We start from the raw sequence: 22,717 nt of genomic DNA on the forward strand, positions 1-22,717 counted from the left end.
TTTATCATCAAGCTTTTCAGCAGCCTTTTCTCCTTTTTTTAAGAACAATCAAATTTATTGGCACTATGAGGATTTAATGTGGTACGAGGTCGAAAGATCTATGAAATTTGTAACTCATAGTCCTTTTCATTCTGAGTGCGCAGTTCAATCTGTTTATGCATCTTGCATATACCCAGAAGCCCCGAATTTGTTTTCAACAGAGATTGCCTCTTTTCTCTTCATATAACCTGGTTTTTGGGCATGTCTGGTTATTCAGAAAAGTTGGAGGAAGCTTTTTTTTTTAAGTAAATTGATAGGACAATGTGGGATGTGGCCAAGCTGCCGGGACTACAATTTTTGGATACCGACCTGAATGAACATGAAATTTTTAGACCTAAATTAGAAGGTTTGAAAGTAAGATGAGATTTTGGTATGATAGTATGAAACTCTAAATGCTGATTCAATCAAGAAAGACGGAATCACGAACAAAAACAGATCTATGGATATCTGTCACCCTCCTCTATGATGTCCTCCTTTCCAAATCGGTGAATAAAAACTCGGACAAATTTCATTGCTTTTGCTTCCTTTATCAGAAAAAAGATATCCCCAAGATGAAATTCTAATTGTCTTTGTTTTCCAAAATAGGAGAAATCCTCTAGTCCAATGACCAAGCCTGCAACCAGATAGGAGAGAAAATGAGTGATCCACTGGAGAACTGTACCTCTGTCCATTAAAGTTGTTCAAACAATGATAACGAGCTGTTTAACCTGTATCTTGCCATCAGAAGTGCCAGCATAAAGCATTGCACCGTCCATATCTGATGTTAAGCATGTAATTCTGGCGTGCCACCCATTTCCTACTTTGATGGAAGCAACTCTTGTAACTCTTTCCTTTAACCAAACCTCAATGATCCCACTTTTCGTGGCTGTGAAAATGAAGTCGCTGTTGACAGCAATTCGCTGAATGTCGAATCCAGTTGAGAAGGATCCTGTTACAGTTTTGCTCGAGTGAGAAAATACCTGCCATGCACGGAAATTTGTTCACTTGAATAAATGATCTGTTCAGACATATTTCATGAACAATCTCAGATCAGTTGTTGTTGCTTACTTTCCCTGCTGTTCCATCAACCGCTGAACCACCAGCAAACAGGAGACCATCTTGAATTTGTAGGGAATAAATACTTTGTTTCCCCAGCAATTTTCTTGTTCCAGAGTAGAATGTGGTTGATGTGAAATTGATCAAATCCACCTCCTGGATACTGTAACCAGAGACGCCACAATATAATGTATCCCCTGTCATAGCAAGGCACTTCACCGTTCTGTTGAAGTTTATATGCTTTGGAACACCTGACCAGCTGTATACCTGTGAAAATACAATTTTTAGGAAACCAGAATCTGTCAACCGCTAAAGACTGCACAGTTCGGTTTCAGTTGTTGAAACATGAATGGGTAGGCGTCACTTGCCTTAACTCCTGCTCCTTGAGAAACAAAGCATGCAACTTTACCATTAGCTGTCAACTCGTATACTGCCTCTTTCACATCATGAACTTGAATACAATGAATTTCTTCAGGTTTAATTGCCCAAACCTGCAAAAGAAAATGCAGGAAAATGACCGTTTCAAATGAATTAGGTACACAATTTATCAGACAATGGATTATGCTGTCTGATATTCCTTCTTTCGGTGGTTCATTGAAAAGGGTAGCATAAATATGAGTTCTTTTCTACAACTACAACGCATGAGATAGCAACATGTGTTCTTACAGGAGACGGAGTAATCTAAGATTCAAATAGCTAGAAAGCAGGGAAAAAACTGGAAGTACCCGAATGGTTTTGTCCAAGGAACCACTGTACAATTTGTCTCCTGAAGATGAAATACAGAGGCATGTTACAGCTTTTGTATGTTCACGAACTTCTTGAATCAACCTTAGAACACTCTTTCCAGCATCCCACACCTAAAAGCGAGTGTTGGTTAGTTATAACATCAAGTATTCATTAACACATGCAACTGGTAATTGTATTAATGCACGGGGAAGAGGGTCAGGTAGATTGTACCTTGATGGTTCCGTCGGAATGGCTGCTAATAACACGACCTTTAAAACGAAGCAAAGACAGCACTTCACCATTGGCGCATGATTCTACCTCAACCACTTCGGTGCAGTTCCACAACTCTGTCTAAAATACAGATTAAAAAGCCTAATAAGCTCATTTTTTTATAGCTAATCTGAAGAAGCCAAGGACATGGTTTCCCAATCCCACTTACTGCATTGACAGATGACAAATTCATCAAGGATTTCAGTACATCAGTGATCACTGGTGAATTTCTCTTAAGCTTTCTCAAGGTGCTGTAGATGCATTTAGCATACTTTCCGAGCTCTTCAAGTGCAGCTAAAAATCAGAAAAGTTTGAGTTCAGCAATTATTTGTGCATATTCAAAACTTTGTTAAGAATTCTCACCTACACTAATCTTACCTGGGTCACTTACGAAGGTTCTTAATGCAAGGGTTGCCAAAATCTTCTCTTCCATGTTTCTAGTTGATTGGAGGACATTTATAAATTCATCAAGCAAGGATTTACGAGCCGCACTTTTTACACCAGTATCAGGAAGAACTGAAAGCATGTATATGAGCCATGTGGAGATGACAAGACATGATTTTGCCGTCTCTAAGGAATTACTCTTGAAGCACTCCTCTAAAGCTTTAAAGATGGAGCCCTTTTCATGATTGCAAAGAACAAATGCCACTCTTTTCTCCCAAGAACTTACTGCTTTCTCTTCATCTTCCTGCACAAAAGCATCCAAGGCTCAGAATCATCACAGAATTTAATAGAACAGGGTTCCATGTTCCATATCAAACTTAAGCAAAAACCGCAAACCATTGTTTCAGCTAAAAAAAATTCTGCTAAATCATTTTCATTCTTCTTCAGCTTCTCTGCCTTCATCAAAGCATTGTAAGGTCGATCATATCCTGCAATCTTCAGTAGCCAGGCTTCCATGTAAGTACCCCCAGTTGAAGTCCGACGTGCAGAAATAGAAACTAAAGCATCCAGAGCCATCATCTGAGAATTAGAGAAGTCCTTTCTGTGCAGCGCTTCAATTAAAGCCTCTACAGCTTCTTCCCTGTAAATGCTCATCTTTCGCGGCTCAGCCTGGAAATTCAACCCATAGAAACCATGGTTAGATATCCAAGTTTTCCTGTTAAAGTAAGTGAATGATGTCAGAGAATCAAAGCAAACCAGGAGATCAAGCTGAAGAAGAAGAGTGGCAAGGGAAGGTTGCCGCCTCATGGGAGCCATTTGGAGATACACAAGAAAGGTGTGCATGGTACTAAATGCTCCTTCATCTTTAATTATCTGCAATATCTGATTACTGAATGTCCTCCTGAAACACCATGGAAAAGGCAGAACATTCAGTGTCGGTATTGGAGATGATGTTGAAAAAGAAGAAACAGGCAAATCTTTAGACATTTGTGTTTGAATTTTTCTACTTTTTCAAGTTGTAGCATTACAGTAGCACATTTTTACCTTCAACCATCCAACTATTAGCTGCTGGAAGAAAATATAAACAACATTCAAAGTATATTGCAGAAGGGAATATTTGATGTGTACCTGTTTAACTGAACTAGCTCTGAGAGGAAGTCAATACATAAGCCTCTCACGCTATCATCCCCGGAGTGAAATAATTCAAGAACAGGAGATAGTTCGATTGTACTTGCTATCGAGTACCGGGAACTTTTATCAGCACGCATGCAACAGAGAAGTATCGAAATAATTGACTTCCTTCCTTCCACTCTATCCAAACACTTGACTAGCGCTGGAATTCCATTTGCACAGATAACATCAAAAGCATTGACAGACCGGCTGTTTTCATCCCCACCCGTAAGCAAGTGTTCAAGCACTGCTATAGCAGCGTCCTTGGGCTCTATTGCAAATTGAAAATCATCTAAATCTTCAATTTTGCTCTGGATTGACTGGACAAGTGAGGGTATAAAGTTGTGAGCTGAAAGCTGAGCAAAAGCTGGCCTCAGCTGGTATATCAGAACAACAGCCTCAGCAAGGCCATTTTTGAACAAAGCAGCTAGGCAATCAAAATCAGAATCTACACTGGTTAGAATCTCTCCGACACTTTCATCTGAAAATGTTAACTCAGAGAGAACGTAAAGTGAAGTTTTAAGAGCATCTCTGCTTACAGAAGCAGAGAGTATTTCTACAATCCCATTTACAATAGTTGGCTCGGATAAATATGAAAGAACTGCAGGATCAACCTTTGAGTCCTTCCACAATTTGGCTACTGCTGACACCGCTGCTTCACATTCTTCTAAGTTTTCTGAAGTACAGAGAGATGAAATATAAGGTTTTAACCCATTGATGATTGTTTCAATAGTATCTTGAGAAATTACACTGGTTGGTGATGTGGATACTTTTGCTCGGGCAAATCTTTTGCTCCTCTGATGCAGGTGACTATCTGTACTGTTACGAGTACGAGTATGACTGGAAGAATAAAATGTTCTGGATGCAGTAGACACCAACAAATCTTCTCTTAAGGAGGAGGGGCTGAATGAATTCCTTGGTGTTTCAGAGTACGAAAATTCCTGAGCAAGCTCTGGATGCTGCTCTTTCCAAGATGTTATGAGTCTCTTCAAAACATAATTTGTTTTGGGCAGTGAGTTTGCAGAGAGAGGTCGGCGAGTAATAGGGCATGTCGTGTTTCCTCTTTTCACCCATTCTTGAATTGCTTTTCTCTCATAAGTATGGCCAGTTTCAAGGGTAACTGGATCATTAAAAAGTTGGCCTGTGATAGGGCAAACAAAATCTTTTGGTGGTCTTGAACGGGGAGTCAGCATCTCTGATGTAGGAAGTGAAATGTAGCTCTGGCTTCCTTCATCACTCTCAATAAGTGAACTGCATAATAATAATAATAAAAAAAAAGATGTATATTTATCAATACTAAAAGGAAAAGAACAGCTTGAATACTGTAAAAGATAGCCTAAAGAAAAGAGAGAAATTTTTATCTACCTATTCTCTAATATTTGGTTGTTGACATTGTCATAACTCATCCTCCTTGTTCGGCTACGGTTCTTCCTGGCACTGCTCAGCAGACCCTAGATTGCAAAAATGCTATCAGTATAAATGAAATGTTCCAAGTTCGGATGGAATTGGCAAGAACTCATCAAAATACAAGGCAAAAACATACTATCACTTCACCATCTGAGTCTGGTGAGCTACTGCTGTAATCTATTCTCAAGCGTGGAGAATCAGGCAACGAGGTAGCACTAACAGAATCCGTAGCACGGGATGACAGAAGCGGTAACATTGTTGTAGGTTGTTTTTTAGACTGCACAACTGGATCAGGAGAACTAATCTTTGGCGAAGTTCTAGGGGAATTTATAGGAGAGAATATTTTGGGAGAATGCTTTTGGCTCTTTGCTTTAGCTAGCCTTTTGCTTAGTCCAATTTCCTTAATCTCAGTTGATTCTATGTTGCGAAGAGTTACTAACTTCTGATTTTTATCTTCAGAATCAATAAAAGTATCACTCCGCTCACAATCAGAATCGTTTTCTCTGTCCTCAGGCATGGCCTCCTGACATAATAAACAAGAACACAGCACAGAATCAACTATAGTTCATCGCAATGTGACAATTGTAATATAATTATCAGTCTTACTTGATGATCACATATAACAGACTCTTCCAAATTAGGTGACAGGTTTGAAATTATCCTCAATCTGATCACAAGCACATCCATCATAACAATAACAAGTTAGAGCCTTGAAAAAAGAAAATGTTCAGCGTGGATGTACAATAAAATAAGAACCAGAACATGCAAATGGCTGTATTCATACGTTCCTGACTGAATAGTACTTTTTCATTTTCGATGCTGGATGAAGACTAACCTGCTTTCTGCTCTCACACCATGTTTAGATCTAAGAACTGGAGAGAAACCAGCACTTTTAGGCAAGATGGGACCAAATTTCACATAATCAGGAATCGGCCGGCTAACCTCATGCAAAGGAGTTACTGGTGGATCTGCTATCGGCAACATTGGAATCATCTTCTTCCTTGTTGTTGAGTCAGAATTCATGCAGTCCTTGTAGTATTTAGCAAAAAGCCGCGTATTTTCATCCAAGGATTCCCTGTAAAGCTCCTCCAGGTTTTGCAATTTTTCCACCTGATCTGGCCTCATTGAATATATCAAAGACTCATTGAAGAACTGATCCAAGTCAGCAGTAAATGAAAAATCAGAAGAATCAGGAATTACTTCCACCATAAGTCTGTGTCTAGCTTCAGAATACCACCCAGCAATTGAGCTCATCTGTGGAAGAAACAGGTCTTTCCAGAGTTCAGGGGCAAAATCAATTCTCGAGAAGAATGGATCAACAATAAACATCTCAAGAACATGAAGAACAGAATTCTCAGCATTGTTACGCAATTTCCATAGGTATGAAAGGTAGAGGCGGGCCCAAGCAGAGAGGTAGAAATTTGGGACCCCAGCTGTACTTTGGTCAGAGTTCAACAAGGCACAAACTTGCAGCATCTTCTCTGCATAATCTAATCGTGCCAGCTTAGTCTCCATACTGGAGGTGTCAATGGCTTCTTCAAGGGCTTCTATACCCCAATCCAAATTTGCTAATACTGCTTGATCAGAGTATCGGACCTCTGTATCTTTGCCACAGCTCCCATCTTCAGCTGCTAATCTCTCAGCACACTGTTCTTTGTGCTGGGTTCTTTGCTCTTTATTGATCAAACGATCTTGTGTGAAACTTCCCACAGTGGTAACCAAGAACCTCACAATATCCTTTTGGTCCATCGCAAACCTATAGCCTCCTTCCATTTCTGAGGAGAGAATCTCAGCTTACAGATTCCCAATCAACTGCAAGAGCAAACAATCGTCATCTTCCTCGAGCAAGTTTCATCAGAAGTAAATCAAGGCAAAATTACCATGCTTTTCAAATTCATATCTTTTCAAATTTCCCTAGTTTTTAGCACTATAAATGTAGCAGCACTGCTTGGACTGGTTAAGGATTGATCTACCTTCAACCTGGAAACCTCCATCTATAATTCTATCGCATCATCAATCTAAAAGCAATATTTACCAAAACTTCATAGACTACACTATGAAAACAATAGTAACTCAAGACGTAAACACCCCGTCAAAAATTACAAGCAGCATTGGCACTGGCATTGACGAAGGATGGCAGTCTGTCAACAGCAAGAACAAAACATTCATTTGAAGAAATAAATAAAGAGTGCGATCGTTCTGGAGAAAAGTTCTTACCGTAAGGTGCAAGGCAACTTCATAGGAATTCAGATTACTTCGTTAACATAGATTATCAAAAAGAAAAAAAGGGATTATTGCGTCAAAACATGAAATTAACACAACGAAGAGATATGGCCCGTTAGACGCAAGTTGGTGTTGCCGGCTTTGATAGTTGTTGTGTGCTGATCAAAGCAAAACGTGGACTATTCATTTTATATTTACTAATCACAGTTCATATCGTTATTATATATATTGCCTTCCTTGAGTAGATGACAAGAAGAAGAAACCTTGCCGTTTAGCTTAATCATTGGACATGTCTAACCATCGTTTTCACCTCTAGACGTAGTCAATCATAGCGGTGTTTGTTTAACATTACAACCATGTTATTTTTTTAAAAAATGTATATTAAAATAATAATTTTTTATTTTTTTAAAATATATTTTTAATATTAGATTATTAAATTAAAAAAAATATTAAAAAAATAAAGCAAGAAAAGTCTAAATATTTTAAAAACACGGACACTTAGCAAAGATAAACAGCTCTAAAACCACTCTCCATCTGCTCATTATCGTTTAGCATGGTTTTTAACTTCTTTCGGCAGGAGCCCAGTCCACATGAGCCGCTGGCCCAGAGCCCGATCCTTAAATGGTTCAAAGCTAATTTGTATAATTTATAGAAAAGGATGGACGTAACTCGTAAGAGACCAAAAGTTTTAGGTTGTGTTCAGTAATAATAAAAAAAATACTTTTTTTTTCTTCTCAGTTTTCCATTTTTTCTATTAGTTTTTATTTTTTAATAAAAAATTAAAAAACCTTTTTATTTTCTGAAAAAAATTATTTTAAAAAAATAAAAAATATATATATCTAGATTATAATTATTTTTCATAAGGATTCAAAATTATAATTCATAATTGCTATCTTAATATTTTGTATTCATGGTGATATAATTTTATTCTTGTTTTATTTGAATTAAAATTTCTCATGAAACAAATATATTATAATATATATATATATTAAATTTAAAATAAAATTTAAATTCGTGACATTAATTAAATATCAAAGTATAAAAAAATAATATTTCACGTGTTTGTATATAGAAAAATTTTGTAACTAAAAAGCTGTAGATAGCTTTTAAAATGTGTTTTCAAAATCAATATAAATTTAAAAAATTGAGATATTGTTTTTTAAAATATAAAAATATTTTATTTAAAAGTAAATTCTTAATTTTAATTCTTTTTAGCTTTAATTTCTCAAATATTATTTTGTTTCTTCATCCAAATAAAAAAATTAGGTCTCGTTTAGATGGGCTGAAACGGGTAAATCCATACTGGGTCAAATTGCTATCCAACGGATATTGTTAAACAAAAAAAAAACCAGACCGCCTCTCACAAAAAAAACAAATAGTAATTAAAATTTATAAATATCGCCACGTGGGACATAGAAACCTCGCCTGTCGGTTGTCCTCTGTCACCACGTAGAGTATAAAGATACTCGCGTCAACAATACGCAGTTCTAAAAGTCTCTTTCCAAACCCCACCAGATCCATCCACGTGTCCACTACCAACGGCCAAGATGAAACTTCAAAACAGAATCCAGAAACACTACCTCCCTCCCTCCCTCTATAAAACCAAGCCGCAGTCCCTTCCATTGACGCAGTCCACAATTTTCAATGGCAAACCCTAAAGTCTACTTCGACATGACAATCGGCGGCGCCCCAGCCGGCCGGATCGTGATGGAGCTGTTCGCGGACACAACTCCACGAACCGCAGAGAACTTCAGGGCTCTTTGCACTGGAGAGAAAGGCAAAGGCCGAAGCGGCAAGCCTTTACACTACAAAGGCTCGACTTTTCATCGAGTGATCCCTGGATTCATGTGTCAAGGAGGGGATTTTACTGCGGGGAATGGAACCGGAGGAGAATCAATCTATGGAGCGAAATTCGCTGATGAGAATTTCATAAAGAAACATACTGGGCCTGGAATTCTATCTATGGCTAATTCTGGCCCTGGTACTAATGGGTCTCAGTTTTTCATCTGTACAGATAAGACTGAATGGCTTGATGGGAAACATGTGGTGTTCGGAAGAGTTGTGGAGGGTATGAATGTTGTCAAGGCTATAGAGAAGGTTGGATCTAGTGGTGGAAGGACCTCCAGGCCTGTTGTTGTTGCTGATTGCGGCCAGCTTTCTTGAGAGACACAGGATTTGTGATATGCTGGTGTGTTTATGTATCTATCTACATAACGAGTCTTTAATTGGACTCTGATTGTGTTTCTTCAAGTGTTGCTGTCCTTTAATGATCCTAATGAGATTTACAGATACAATAATTGAATGAATAATTTCACCTTTTTGTTTCGCTTTGTGTGATAATGGGCTGCTTGGATCTGATTCGAGCCTTGAGTCGGTTTGATTTTCGGTTCTTGTAACTATGCTTTTGCCCCTCTCTACTGGGGTTTTCATGATACCAGGTAAGCAAGCGGTTTGGTAAGCGCTTTTAGAATTTGAGCATTCTTGCACTCCATGGAAATCGGTAGACTTTGGTGAGAGACCAAAGGATTTAAGTTTGTATCGAATAATTAAGGTCTAGAGGAGTGGTTGAATTTATCATTTTTATTAGTATATATCTTATATATTTTTAATTAAAAAATTTTTTTTTTTAAAAGTGAGATTTGAAATTTATTAATATATATAATTTATATTTTTAAATAAAAATTATGTTTTTTTAATGAGATAAAAAAAATAATTTAAATACTTTAATTTAAAATGTTAATATAATATATTTTTTTAAATGAGATAAAAAAAAATTTGATTTTATTTTTTAAATTTTATTATTTATAATATATATAGGAATTTTTTTAATTTTATTATATAAAATATTAAAAAAAAAATTTTTAAATTTTTTTAGGTGTGATCTATGAAATTTGAGACTTGATCTTTTAATCGGTTCAATTTCCAGACTGAATTTAATAACTAGGGTTGCTAGAGGCTTGGAATAGGAGAGCAGTCGTAGCAAAGTGGGGATGCTCATAGGAAGTAGTTATTGGCTTACTATATAGATGAGCTGTGAAATTTTTAATTTTTTAAATTTTGGTTTTTAAATTTATTTTTTCAATGATTAAAAGACTCTTAAGATTAAAAAAGAGATAAAATGAAAAGGGTATCAAATATGATAGGAGTTTTGCAAAAAAAATATATTTTTTGGTTTTTAAACTTTAAAAATTACAAATTATATGATTTTAGCACTCAATATTTTTCAAGCTAAATTTTTTATAAAAAAATATTTTTCTTATTTTTTAATCTTTAGTTTAGAGATGAGAGATTTGCTCAATTCTGGCAGTACAGAGAAAAAGTGTCATTTTAAAGCCCACTAAATTCGGACAATATTTATGTCAAATGATTTTATTTGACAATAAAAGTTCATATTGGATGTTTTTTACCTTTAAAATTAATGAAAAAAATATATATGAGCTCGGATTGATTTTTTATTTTGGATTGAATTTGATTTTTTACGGACATAAATAAGTTTATCAAGGTTTCCTATGGTGTTTTTTTTTTTTTTTGGTAAAAAGGGGTTGAAAAACATGTTTTTAGGTAAAAAAAACTTAATTCCTGATTTTTTTCAAGTATTGTGTTTGGAAAAATTAGATGATGACTCACCTTTTTTTTTTTCAAAAAATTTGGGGAGGACAAAAAAGAATTAAAGGCCTATGATATGCAAGCAACTGGGCCTAGGAATAAAAGAATTTATTTATTAAAATAATTTTGCATATTGATATGCATCAAGATTAAGATATTCCATAATATAAAATAAAAAACATGCATTCAACTGTGTTTACTAAACTTATTTATTTAAATAAATAAAAGATAAATCTACACCCTAAAAAAATTCATGATTTAAAAGATTAAACACAAATAAAACTGATTGAATAAACCTATGTCATAAAAATTATAAGCAAGGCCGAACATATCAGTAGTATAATTTAAAAATAAATATTTTTTATTTTAAAAAATAAACTTCATTTGTATAAAAAAAAATATAGATGAATTAGAATAATACCTTGAAAAATAAAATAGAAACAAAAGAACTAAAAAAACTTATATTAAAAAAGACATACAAAAAATATGATATAAGTCATAAGACTAGAATAAATCCACTGAAAAAACTTGAAGACAATCACAAAAAAAATATTGGGAAAAAAAAAACTAATGCAGAGCAATAAGATCATACAAGTTTGAATTCCTTATAAATTAAATGTCAAACCATTAAAAAAATTAATTACACAAAATGATCGAAAAAAATAAGGGTGAGAAAAAAACATTAATTAGAGGGATAAACATTTTCAATTGGAGGATTTAATTGAATTGAAAAATAGCTCTGATAAAAGGAAAAAAAAATCACAAGAACAAGGGTCAAATTGAAAAAAATAAAGCAAAAAAAAAAATTAATTGAATGATGAAATTGAGAGGAAAAAAACTTCAACAAAAGTGTCAATGATAAAATTATAAATTTTAAAAAATGAAAAACCAAACATACAAGAAATTGCAATTGAAAGACTAAATTAAAAAGAATGAAAACTTCTATAAATAAAAAGAAAATGAAATGACAAATTAATAGAATGAGGGACTGAAATTGAAAAGTAAGAAACAAAAAGAATAATAGTGTACATTACTTGTCAAGGGAGAGGAAAAAAAAGAAAAAAAATCAAATGACCACCAACAACAATCCAACCATAGCAAGTTGTCATGCACCATTCTAAATAGAAGAGGACACAACAGTGCATATAGAGAGATGATAAAAGGCTAGTTAGGACCATCGGGTGGCATCACACACGCTGTCTAAACAGCTTGGATGCTACCTACACTCTGAGGTGTGTCCAACACGCTTCACAACTTTAAAGCATTAAAAAAAAAAGAAAAATAAAAATATCAAAATGCCTATATGACCTTGACAATGACACAAATACCCATATAAAAGTACAAAATACTCCTTATATGTTAAGCTCATATTCTATTTCTTTCAAGGTTAAAGATGAAATTGCACTATACATTAAAACTTGAAAATCCCAAAACGCTCTTATCCAGCACATAATTTTTTTTACTCCAAAGTCAAATATATATTTTTACTGTCAAGAAACTTATGTGAAATGAAAAAAAATTCTGATCTATATTTTGTTAATTTTAGGGATAAAAAAATATTTCAATTGTGCAAAAAAAAATTAAAATACATCAGCACCCCCACCCAAGACACTCAATTTTTTTTTGGATCAAACAGTATAAAGATAATTTTATTCTAGCCTAGGATACATTTTAATGTGGATATATCTAAGATGCTCCCCCGCATTTGGCTACATCCTGGGCACAATAACCAGGTACATCAGAGCTGCCTCCTTCCCGGTCCTCTCAATGCTCTATTGCCCAATACTGGATACGGGGCCCGAACTTTTGCATACCACACTAAACAACTGCATTACACAAACCGTACTACACGGCACCCATACTGGCAGTACCAGCAGGTTCTAGCTTGGATTTGATTAAAACAAGGATAAAGAAGTTTTAAATAGGACTACGTGGAGCAAAATTGGACCAAAACGCTTCTCCCTGCTGTGATGCATATCATTTTTTAAAAATATTATTTATTTAAAAATACACATATTTTTTAAAAGTCACGACGCTTCCGAGCACGGAAGGAACTGGCCTCGAGGAGGCTTTCCCTGCTGGACACGGGTCGGTGACATCAACCGACACTGGATATGGATCTTTTAAATGCCGTGTCAACCACAGTCAATGAATCGCACAGCAAACCAAACCCTATTCTAATACCGTTTGGAGAAAAAAATACGAGGCAGAATAATCCGTACTGAAAAAGAGATAATTAATATCTAAAAGAGCTTTTCTAGTGGCGATCCAAAAATAAATAATAAAGCAATGCCAAAAGGAAATATAATAGAGGTCCTGGTATCCCAGCCAGTGAAAAACATCCACGTTGTCGATTTTAGGTCCTCACGGCATCAGATTTTCTGACAAAGTAACCATGCATTTAATCTTCGAACTATAAACTTCACGGACCAGCAACAAGGGACGGACTGTCCGTCCCAGTAGATGAGAAGTGTCAGCTTGAAGTTAGAACTTGAGAGAGCCCTCTCTCATTCCCCCTTCCGTACGCCATTGATCTGAGATTTCTGATTGGAATGGGTCAAATCATGTTTTTGTTGCCTTCACAGATACATATTCATGGTCCCCCTCCTTTTCTTTTTTAATTGCAGAATTCGTGAACTCCACGTGCATAGGAGCTGCCTGCAAGGCTTCTCATCTACTATCCAATGGGAAAGGAATGTTTTTGGAATTACTTCTTAGTTCAATTTAGAAAACTTTGGATCCATGATATTTATTGTTTCGTAGCAAAATGAACCCTTCATTATTTAATTCCATTATCAATTTAGGTTCGAATTAAAGCTCAGCAGTCAGTTGTCAAACTTTTCAACTAATCAATGCTCATCACACATCATTCTCGAGGTCATAATATTCTAATATATCACAAAATACCATATTTTTTAAAATCCGACCGGATTCAACAAATCGACTAAAATATGAGATTAAAATCAAGTTAAATAAAAAAAAAATAAAAAAAATCTGTGTGATTTAATTAACCAGGTAAAATCTAGTTAAAAATTCAATTACAATTCATTAATTTTTTTTAAAAAAAACAACATTGTTTTGATTTTTTTTTAAATTGACCTGGATGATTTGGTGATCCAGTCAAAACTTGAAATTTAAATCTTGAATCGGATTGGATCTATAAACTATATAAAATACTAAATTGAATTATATAGAAAGGTTAACTTTTAAAAATTTAAAATATAAAAAAATTCAATTTGTATTTTAAATTTCTAGTGAAGTATCTTCCAATCCATCACCGATTCTCATCTTTATCTCTTAGTAGTAGTTATCTTTCTTATAATTTGAATGATTGAAATTACATGGTAGTTTCTGTTTTTTTATATATTTTAAATTTAAAAAATATTAAATTAATTTTTAAATAATTTTAATGTGGTGATATAAATAATAAAAAAATATTTTAATATATTTAAAAACAACTTTATTTTCTCTTAAAAACAACCCCTCATTACAATAACAAAAACACACCTCCAAAGCATTTGACTTTTCAAGATCTAAAAAAAAAACAACACCCAAGAAATGTAGAATATTAATTAATATACATCGATTCAAGGCAGAATAGTAAACACAAGGTGCCATAATTGTGATTTATTTTAATCTTTCCAGCTCTGTGTCATGAAGCATGACAATTGGGACAGATCAGTATAAGAACAGCCGGGGAGGTTAGACTTTAGTGCGTCAGAACTCAGACAAGGTAGGCGGTCAGGGGACGACTCAGTTTCGCATATGTCCGAGTCTAACAACAAGAGAGCAGTCAACAATTTCTGTTTCCTTCCCTTCCTTCACCGTTTGGCATTTCTCCATTCAAAATTCCATTGCCCACGAGACTTCCGTTTTATTGCCAAAAGAAAGAAAGAAAAATATAATAAAAACAACGCGTTTGTTGCATTCATGAACCGAAATTAAATCACAACCACCACCTTTAGATTGCTAGTACTTGCAATTAATCTTTTCTTCTGCGCTTGCTACTATACCTTCTCTGACTTTGTCTTCACTTTTGAATTTTTTCTGGGTTCTTCTTCTCGATTCTGAAGTGGGGTTTTTATCATTTACGGGATCATTTTGAATTCTTTGTTAGCAGTGTGGTCTGGGAGAGAACTTGCAAGAAGGGAAAATGGGAGGGGTATTTTCTGGCGGAGCGAAAAGGAAAAGTGTGAAAGTTGGGGGGGAGGAGAATAATAACAGCGGCATCAATACCTCATGGAAGCTAAGGTCATTACATAGCACAGGCAAGAAAAGAGAGAATTCTTATAGGAATAATAACGGGGATGATTTTGGCAGAACAACGCCACAGAGGAGTAATTCTGGTGAGTTTTTATCATCCTTTTCAAGGGAGCTCAAGCCATCAACGCCTGCTAGGACAGAGGCCGACAAGGTATGTTCTTTTTATGTTTTGTTTTCTTGATCATGTTTTTGCTTTGGATGTCCAATCTGTCAGTTTTGATGGTTTATTTTGTGCCTTTGTTTTTTGTAGATTAATCAAAAGAAGTCATTTTTAGGAAAAGCTGGGACGGTGGGACTAGAGAAAGCAGTAGAAGTTTTGGATACTCTAGGAAGTAGCATGTCAAATTTGAATCCCAAAGGGGGATTTGCCACCGGAATGGGTTCTAGAGGGAATAGGATATCAATATTGGCATTTGAAGTAGCTAATACAATAGCCAAAGGTGCAAACTTGTTTCATTCTCTTTCAGAGGAAAATGTCGAGTCCTTGAAAAAAGAGGTATTGCATTCAGAAGGAGTACACAAATTGGTTTGTACTGATATGGAAGAGTTGCTTATAATTGCTGCTGCTGATAAAAGGTTGTTGCTTGTTACAACTTCTTTGCCTTGGTTTAATTCTAACATAGTTCATGTTCTGTCATCTTAGTATTGTTTAAAAAGAAAATAACTTGGTGCTTTTGTAGAGAGGAATTTGATGTTTTCTCGCGAGAAGTGATTCGGTTTGGAGATTTATGTAAAGACCCTCAATGGCACAATTTGGGTCGATATTTTTCAAAGTAAGGTGCATTTTTATTATGCATTATTTCTTGGTTATGTTCTTCTTGTTTTCTAACTATGCAATTATCTCTGTAATACATCAGATTGGATTCAGAATATTCATTTGAGAGGCAGCATAGAACGGAGGCGGAAGCGACAATGCAAGAGCTGATTACTCTGGTGCAAAACACTTCTGTAAGTTCTTTATTTTCTTTTGCCACATCAAGTAGATGCTTGCATGCTGCTACTTGTTGATCAAATGCCTGTACAATGCCACGGTTGAAACTTGGTTTTCGTCTATAAACACTATTGTATTTTGCTTCCTTAATTAATTCCATCTAATTCTCGGAAAAAAGCATTGCTAATTTCCTTTTAATCACTCATTTCATTATGTTATGCTTGATCCAATGAACGTTGCAGTTTTGAATTTAGCTCATTTACTGTATATAATTGTGATGTTGAGCAGTTTGCAGTTGTGTTTGGCATATGCATTATTATTTTTTATTTTTTAAAAGAATTATCACTAATCCCAGCAACCTTTTCAGCTTATTTTACTACAGTTGAAGAATGCTGGAGGTCTTCAAAAGCTTTATCTTGTGTTCCTGTGATCCTGCTTTACAAATCTCTGTTCTTGTGCAGGAACTATATCATGAGTTGAATGCTTTGGACAGATTTGAACAAGATTATCGGCAAAAGGTTGAAGAAGTGCAGTCCCTAAATCTCTCTGTAAAAGGTTGGCATGGACGAGTCTTTTCTCCTCACTTGATTTTTTTTTTTAATGTGGTAGACTGTATTTTATGATGTTATCGAGATGCTTGCATATTTGTGACTACTGACTAATAAGCAATATCTGAGGTTATCTATAGAATTCTATTTTTGTGAGTTATATCTGCCAAGATCAAGCATTATTGTCGAGGTATTTGATTGTTACGTGTACAATTTCTGCTCCCTTCTTGTTGCTGAAACTATAACATTTTCTACAGCTCTGATTTCAATGTTTTTTTAGCTTCAAGGATATGTCCTTCAAAGTGAATAACATGCTTCTCTATAATGAATAACTACCAGTTCTCATTGATAGCTAACTACTTGTTTTTTCTCATTACATTTATAACTGGTTCTAGGTGTTGATTTTCTTTTCTTCTTTCATTTTTTGGGCATCATGTGCAGTATCTGCTTGATACCCCGCAAGAAATGGTGAAGCAGATGTTTTATTAATGGGCCATTTTCTTTGTAATTGTAGGAGAAAGTCTCACAATTTTACATAGTGAGCTAAAACAACAAAGAAAGCTTGTAAGGAGCTTGAAAAAGAAATCTCTTTGGTCTAAAAATGTGGAGGAGGTACATGTCTATGAGCCACTAGTTACATCTGCTGAAAAGTTGCACCATGGTCTCTTTGAAGGATTTTCTATCAATTCTGAACTCTTTCATGCCTCATAATTGCTTAGTTTGGCTTAACTCCCTCACTCAACATGAATGCTTTGCAGCCTTGATTGATTCCAGTAGCGGTTTTATGTAATAGATGGCAGTTAAAATATCAGATAACTTGTTATTTTATATGAATATGTAGCTTACTCCATTAGAGTGGTTAACATGTTTTCACTTTTACTCTTCAGCTCATGAGAATATTAGTTTGTCTGTCTCAAGCAATAGAAAGTTCTATAACTTTCTTTGTGAACTGCAGATCATGGAGAAACTTGTTGATATTGTTACCTACTTACAACAAGCGATCCTGGAAGCTTTTGGAAATAATGGTATGACCATTATGTCTTGCGATGAAACTAGAAGATGAAAATTTGCATGAATATCATAAATGGGTGCATTTACATTTCCATTCATTTATACCAGCAAGGCACATTGATGAGTTCCTTTTGTTTTCCTAGATGCGAACCATCTTGTTTTTCATTTGTGTATGATAAATGGTAGATAATTAGTGAAGGAACGGGTTTCATGTGGGGAGTCTATTATCTGAAACTGCTGTCCTTGAAATGTGTGTATTTCTATTGTGTCTGAGAAATTATCTTTATTAGAAATGAAAGACCGTTTATAGTGCCTGGATAATAAAAGAGGTGAATGCCATGTCCGAAGATACTGTCTCAGCTCTAGCTAGATCGTTCCACTATTTCTGATGTACACAAACAGGTTAGTATATATATATATGAAAGGGTGGAATCAAGAGGATTTATGTAGGCAAACTGATGGACGTACTGAATTTAGGCTCAGCTGCATTGAATTGATCTGTCCATATAAGTTCATTCTCGATAAATGTGTATGCACTTACATCCTTCTGGTTGGGTAAAACCATGATTAGCAGGCATGAGCTATCTTAAAAAGGACTATTAATTCCATGTATCAACAAGATTCTAATCTGAAGTGCAGCTTTAATTTATGAAGATTCAAGCATTTTAGTGAATTGTGCTTGCGAAAGAACATTATAATCCTTACTGCGGTGATTTGGTCAAGGCCGACATATAAGAAACATGCCAATATAGAGTCTGTTTTTGTTTATTTCCCTCTCCTTGCTATCTATGCACATCATAACAAGATTTAAGATTTAATTCAATGTTTCTGGCTTTGAAAGATGTGCTTCAAATATTAATCTGTAGGGATTGACAACTCCTGGCAGGTGTTATATTGGCTGACAAGGAGCCTGGCAACAGTCGTCAAAGACTTGGCACATCTGGTCTTGCATTGCATTATGCTAACTTAATCAACCAGATTGATAATATTGTAAGTGAAGCACTTTCCTTCTTCACTAATCACATGGTTATTATAGGTCACTTAGTTTTCCTATATTGGGATGAATTCGACTGAAATATCACATGTTATTAGACTTCTCGACCCACCTGCCTTCCTCCTAATACGAGGGACAGTTTATATCGAGGGATACCAGACAGTGTTAAGGCAGCTCTACGCTCAAGGTTGCAGATGGTTGATACCAAGGAAGAGGTATGTGTGCTCATTTTTGTGCTTCTCATTTTCTACTTCTTCTCCAAATGGAGATTGAGGATGGGTGTTTGTTCTTACTTTTTTGCTCTTGCACCTACTCAATACATAATTGCTTTCCACTATGTTTATCTACAGCTCACGATAGCTCTGGTGAAAGCTGAAATGGAAAAGACTCTCCATTGGCTTGCGCCTATTGCCACAAACACAACCAAGTAGGTTAAATGACAATCTAATTTGATATTTCCTCGTGTTCCTGTAAACATGTTTAAACAAGATGGTGTTTTCATATGGCAGTGGTTTTAACGCTTGACCTTTCTTTTTCTTCATCTTTTTTCTCCTTGAGAATTTTCTTTTCTGTCTGTTACACTTATACTGTTTTTGTTTGAATTGGCAACAGAGCACACCAAGGCTTTGGATGGGTTGGAGAATGGGCAAACACTGGGTTAGTGAAGGCCTTTGTGCTGTCTTTGTGTTGTGACAAGTGTAATGCACCGTAGTAGCAGATGAGTGACGCCTTTTTTTCTTTTTGACAGAAACGAATTCGGCAAGAATACAGCCGGAAATAGCAACCTGATCCGCCTCCAGACACTCCATCACGCAGATAAGCAGAAGACTGACCTATACATTCTTGAACTAGTGACGTGGCTTCACCGGTTGATAAACTTAGTGAGACAGAGAGATCATGGTTTCAAATCCATGCATGTTAGATCTCCATCTCGTAAGGGACCGGTTTTTCACACCATGACGCCACGACTTCAATCCCTGAACCACGGCGCTCAACTTTCTCAAGAAGATCGAGATTTGTTAGCCAATGTGTGTCAGAGGAGATCGGTTCTAGGAAGAAGCAAAAGTCAGGAATTTCTTGTATACAAGAAAAGAAGACAGGTCTGGACATTGAGCAGGAGCACTGGAAACTCACCAGTTGCTGCTAGACAAAAATTAGAGCATAGAAAAACTAATATTTTGAATGTCATGGATGGCCTAAATGACATATAAGACCATGCTTCATGGAATTACCTTGTAGGCATTTGACTTCCCTTGTGAATTATGAACCTCTCTTTTCATGTATATTCTTTTGTTAAATTCCATTCTATTGTATATGCCCTTGTTTATTGTAATAATATATGTAATGATAGCATTAATATTTTAATATTATAGTCTTACTTATCTCTCAGTCCCATTTCTGGAGGGTCTTCAGAAGAGATGATGGCTGATTCTTCTATAGCTAGCAACATCAGACTTGGTGTTTAACTAGACGTCCCTACGCCGTGGATCAGGTGATTATTATTATTTTTTTTCATAAAAAATAATGTTAGAAAAAAAAATTAAAATTAAAATTTTTGTTTTTGTTTTTTAAGAAGCAGCCTCATAAAAATTGTCCAGCCAAGCCAATAATAATAAAAATTAAAGTTGAATAATGATGAAATTAGAAATTAAAAAGAAAAATAAGTTTTAAAAAATATTATTAACTCAATTCATATAAACTTTTTAAATCTATAACCCGTGTTATTAGATAAGAAAAACTTGAAAAAATAATGAAACTCAATTTCCAACCAATCAAATATATTAAATGATGAAATTAAAAAAATAATAATTAAATATTAAATGATAAAATTTAAAAAAAAAAAGAATTCAAACAACAAATAATAATTACAAAATAAGGATTAATATTGAAATAAAAAAAATTAGAGGACAATTAAATTTTTTTTATTGAAGGAGTAAAATTAAACCAATTAAATATTGAAAGATGAAATTAAAAAAAAAAACTATACAAATAGGATCCAAAACAAAAAATAAAAAATGAGGTTCAACATGGAAAAATAAAAAATAAATAAAAATAAATTAAATTAAAAAAAAAAAAATCAATGAGATAGAACTAAGTTAATTTTTCTTCTCATAAATATTGCTTTAAACATTTATAATTTCAAGTGTTTTTTTGACTAATTTTAAATAAGTTTTGTAGCGCTATAGCATGCATGTGTATATTTATTTTTTAAAAACAAATTTTAAGTCATAATAAAAAAAAACATATTTTTGATGAAATTATTATCTCGTTTTTCCACCTAGCTATACTAGGCTTTAACTTGTACTGGTGCAAATATTTTATTTGTTTTATTAATTTAATTATTTATTTTATTATTAAATAAGATTGAAGAAATTATTAATATATATTTTATAAGTCATAATTTAATTATATTTATATTTGAAAAACATATTATATTTTTATGACATTTTAATATGATTTTAATTATTGAATAAATTATCATTATAAGTTAGTTAAAAAATTAATATTCATTCTAAATCAAAGCAAAAGCAATGATCTCTATTTATTGTTCATAGCACTGCAGGTTTGATGATAATACATATAAAAAATAAAATATATTTTTTAATAACTTATTTTGTCTTGTTTCTTAACAATTAAATTAAATAGATACAATCACTTTATTTTGTATATTATTATAAATCAAAGTTTATAAATATATACATGTTAGGCTAGTGAGAAAGTATACTTACTTTATTATCACAAAGACATGCAAAAACAAAAAAAAATATATAACAAAAACCTAGAATTTATACATATTTAAAACTATAAACATGTAAAAATATAATTAATGACAAACACACTTTAAACACAAAATAATAATAGAATACTAGCATGCGCAATAAATAGAGGTGATCATTTTTTGTTTGGTTCGGTTTTTATAAAAAAAAAAATAACTAAACCGAATTAAAAAAAACCGAAACCGGTTTGGCTCGGTTTTTTTCAATTGGCTTGTTTTGGCTTGGTTTTTTTTTGTTAGGCTTGGTTTTTTCAGTTTGGATTTGATTTAGTTCGGTTTTTTTGGTTTCAAACTTATAAAACTGAAACCAAACCAAATCGAACCGGTCAGTTTTTTTTCACGGTTCGGTTTTATCTGTTATTTTTTTTTTTCCAGTTTTCCAGTTTTTTTGCTCTCCCCTAATACTAAATATATATTCAAATTCACAATTGATATAAAATAAAGAATTTTAGTATACATGTTAATAATAAAATTAACTATGTTTAAATTAAAATAAGAAGGGTATTGTTGAAGCACTTCAAAAGTAATGAATATTTTCTTGTTGTGATGATGAATTATTTGCTATTAAAGCTTTATTGCTAATTCAGTTGTGCAACTAAAATGTTTCTAATATATTTCTCAAGATTCTAACAACATTATCTTAGTTTAGATGTATTTTTAAATAAGTTATTTAAATCAACTATTATATAAATCAAATATATTTCAATAAGATGAATTTAGACTCTAGATTTGAAAGAAAAATCAATGCATAAAAATTTAAAAATATTAAAAATAAGATGAGATATAGTGTAAAATGAAAAAAAAAAAATTCAAGTTAGAAACTATTCATTCACCTATTTTTTTTTTATATAGTGAAAATTAAAAAATTAAAGAATTAATTTTTATCATTATTAACCTTTAATTAATCATTATAAATCAATAATTAAATTTTAAAAATCAAGGGTTTTTTAATAGAAAAAACCTAGATTTCTTTTAGATTAATTTTTTTATTTTTTTATAATTTTTTTAATTAAAATAAATTTTCAACATTTATCAACAACATATATTTTTATCTAACAGGTGCATGAACTTTACAACTCAACTTCATCAAGCTATAGAGAAAGGATCAATGAATCTTTCAAATTTTCCTCGTTTTAATTGTTTTTTTTTTGGGGGGAAGAAGTCGATATATTTGACCTTGTTTTAAATTGTCGGTTTGCAAATTGCATATAGACGATAAAAAAATAAAATAAAATTGAAGTCCGTTTACGTGGCGGCCTAAAAGTCGGTTAACTTGTAAAGAAGGGCGTCGACGTGCGGTCATGCTGATCCTCCTCTTACATCACTGAGAATGA

At 33.7% G+C, this 22,717-nt stretch overlaps 3 protein-coding genes across 6 annotated transcripts; 2 read left to right on the top strand and 1 right to left on the bottom strand.

Annotated features, from left to right (window-relative positions):
- Positions 1–386: 386 nt before the first annotated feature.
- Positions 387–7,169, bottom strand: LOC118062026 (putative E3 ubiquitin-protein ligase LIN-1). 4 transcript variants are annotated; one of them, XM_035075696.2, is made up of 16 exons: positions 7,005–7,169; positions 5,867–6,843; positions 5,638–5,698; positions 5,168–5,554; positions 4,990–5,075; positions 4,239–4,875; positions 3,583–3,944; positions 3,211–3,355; positions 2,851–3,123; positions 2,449–2,758; positions 2,240–2,364; positions 2,032–2,151; positions 1,800–1,931; positions 1,443–1,565; positions 1,087–1,341; positions 387–998 (listed from the first exon to the last, which is right to left on the bottom strand). In XM_035075696.2, exons 2-16 carry the CDS (start codon positions 6,802–6,804, stop codon positions 720–722), a joined length of 4,233 nt encoding a protein of 1,410 aa, XP_034931587.1. In that variant the 5' UTR covers positions 6,805–6,843; positions 7,005–7,169; the 3' UTR covers positions 387–719. The 4 variants fall into 4 exon arrangements, with proteins under 4 accessions (XP_034931587.1, XP_034931586.1, XP_034931584.1 ...); XM_035075695.1 differs by having other exon boundaries at positions 387–652; positions 747–998; positions 3,583–4,875; XM_035075693.2 differs by having other exon boundaries at positions 3,583–4,875.
- A 1,690-nt stretch (positions 7,170–8,859) lies between these two features.
- LOC118062025 (peptidyl-prolyl cis-trans isomerase) lies at positions 8,860–9,580 on the top strand. The gene has a single exon (XM_035075692.2). The coding sequence runs from the start codon at positions 8,899–8,901 to the stop codon at positions 9,415–9,417; it is 519 nt and encodes a 172-aa protein (XP_034931583.1). The 5' UTR covers positions 8,860–8,898; the 3' UTR covers positions 9,418–9,580.
- A 4,894-nt stretch (positions 9,581–14,474) lies between these two features.
- On the top strand, positions 14,475–19,972 carry LOC118062024 (protein PSK SIMULATOR 2). The gene is made up of 12 exons (XM_035075690.2): positions 14,475–15,274; positions 15,374–15,699; positions 15,804–15,896; positions 15,981–16,071; positions 16,516–16,609; positions 17,117–17,214; positions 17,558–17,627; positions 18,500–18,603; positions 18,706–18,822; positions 18,958–19,034; positions 19,220–19,264; positions 19,356–19,972. Exons 1-12 carry the CDS (start codon positions 15,014–15,016, stop codon positions 19,816–19,818), a joined length of 1,839 nt encoding a protein of 612 aa, XP_034931581.1. The 5' UTR covers positions 14,475–15,013; the 3' UTR covers positions 19,819–19,972.
- The last annotated feature ends 2,745 nt before the right edge of the window (positions 19,973–22,717 follow it).

The sequence above is a fragment of the Populus alba genome, chromosome 5, assembly GCF_005239225.2.
Source record: "Populus alba chromosome 5, ASM523922v2, whole genome shotgun sequence".
Lineage (NCBI taxonomy): Eukaryota > Viridiplantae > Streptophyta > Magnoliopsida > Malpighiales > Salicaceae > Populus > Populus alba.

What these genes read in the sequence shown, in the direction of transcription:
- LOC118062026 (XM_035075693.2), bottom strand. Translation starts at nt 6,804, where the DNA reads ATGGAAGGAGGCTATAGGTTTGCGATGGACCAAAAGGATATTGTGAGG. An exon ending in TTCTTCAGCTTGATCTCCTG is followed by an intron (nt 3,124 to 3,210) that starts GTTTGCTTTGAT and finishes TTGAATTTCCAG; the next exon opens with GCTGAGCCGCGAAAGATGAG. An exon ending in TTTTTTTAGCTGAAACAATG is followed by an intron (nt 2,759 to 2,850) that starts GTTTGCGGTTTT and finishes GCTTTTGTGCAG; the next exon opens with GAAGATGAAGAGAAAGCAGT.
- LOC118062025 (XM_035075692.2), top strand. Translation starts at nt 8,899, where the DNA reads ATGGCAAACCCTAAAGTCTACTTCGACATGACAATCGGCGGCGCCCCA.
- LOC118062024 (XM_035075690.2), top strand. Translation starts at nt 15,014, where the DNA reads ATGGGAGGGGTATTTTCTGGCGGAGCGAAAAGGAAAAGTGTGAAAGTT. An exon ending in CCTAAATCTCTCTGTAAAAG is followed by an intron (nt 16,610 to 17,116) that starts GTTGGCATGGAC and finishes TTGTAATTGTAG; the next exon opens with GAGAAAGTCTCACAATTTTA. An exon ending in ATTGCCACAAACACAACCAA is followed by an intron (nt 19,035 to 19,219) that starts GTAGGTTAAATG and finishes AATTGGCAACAG; the next exon opens with AGCACACCAAGGCTTTGGAT.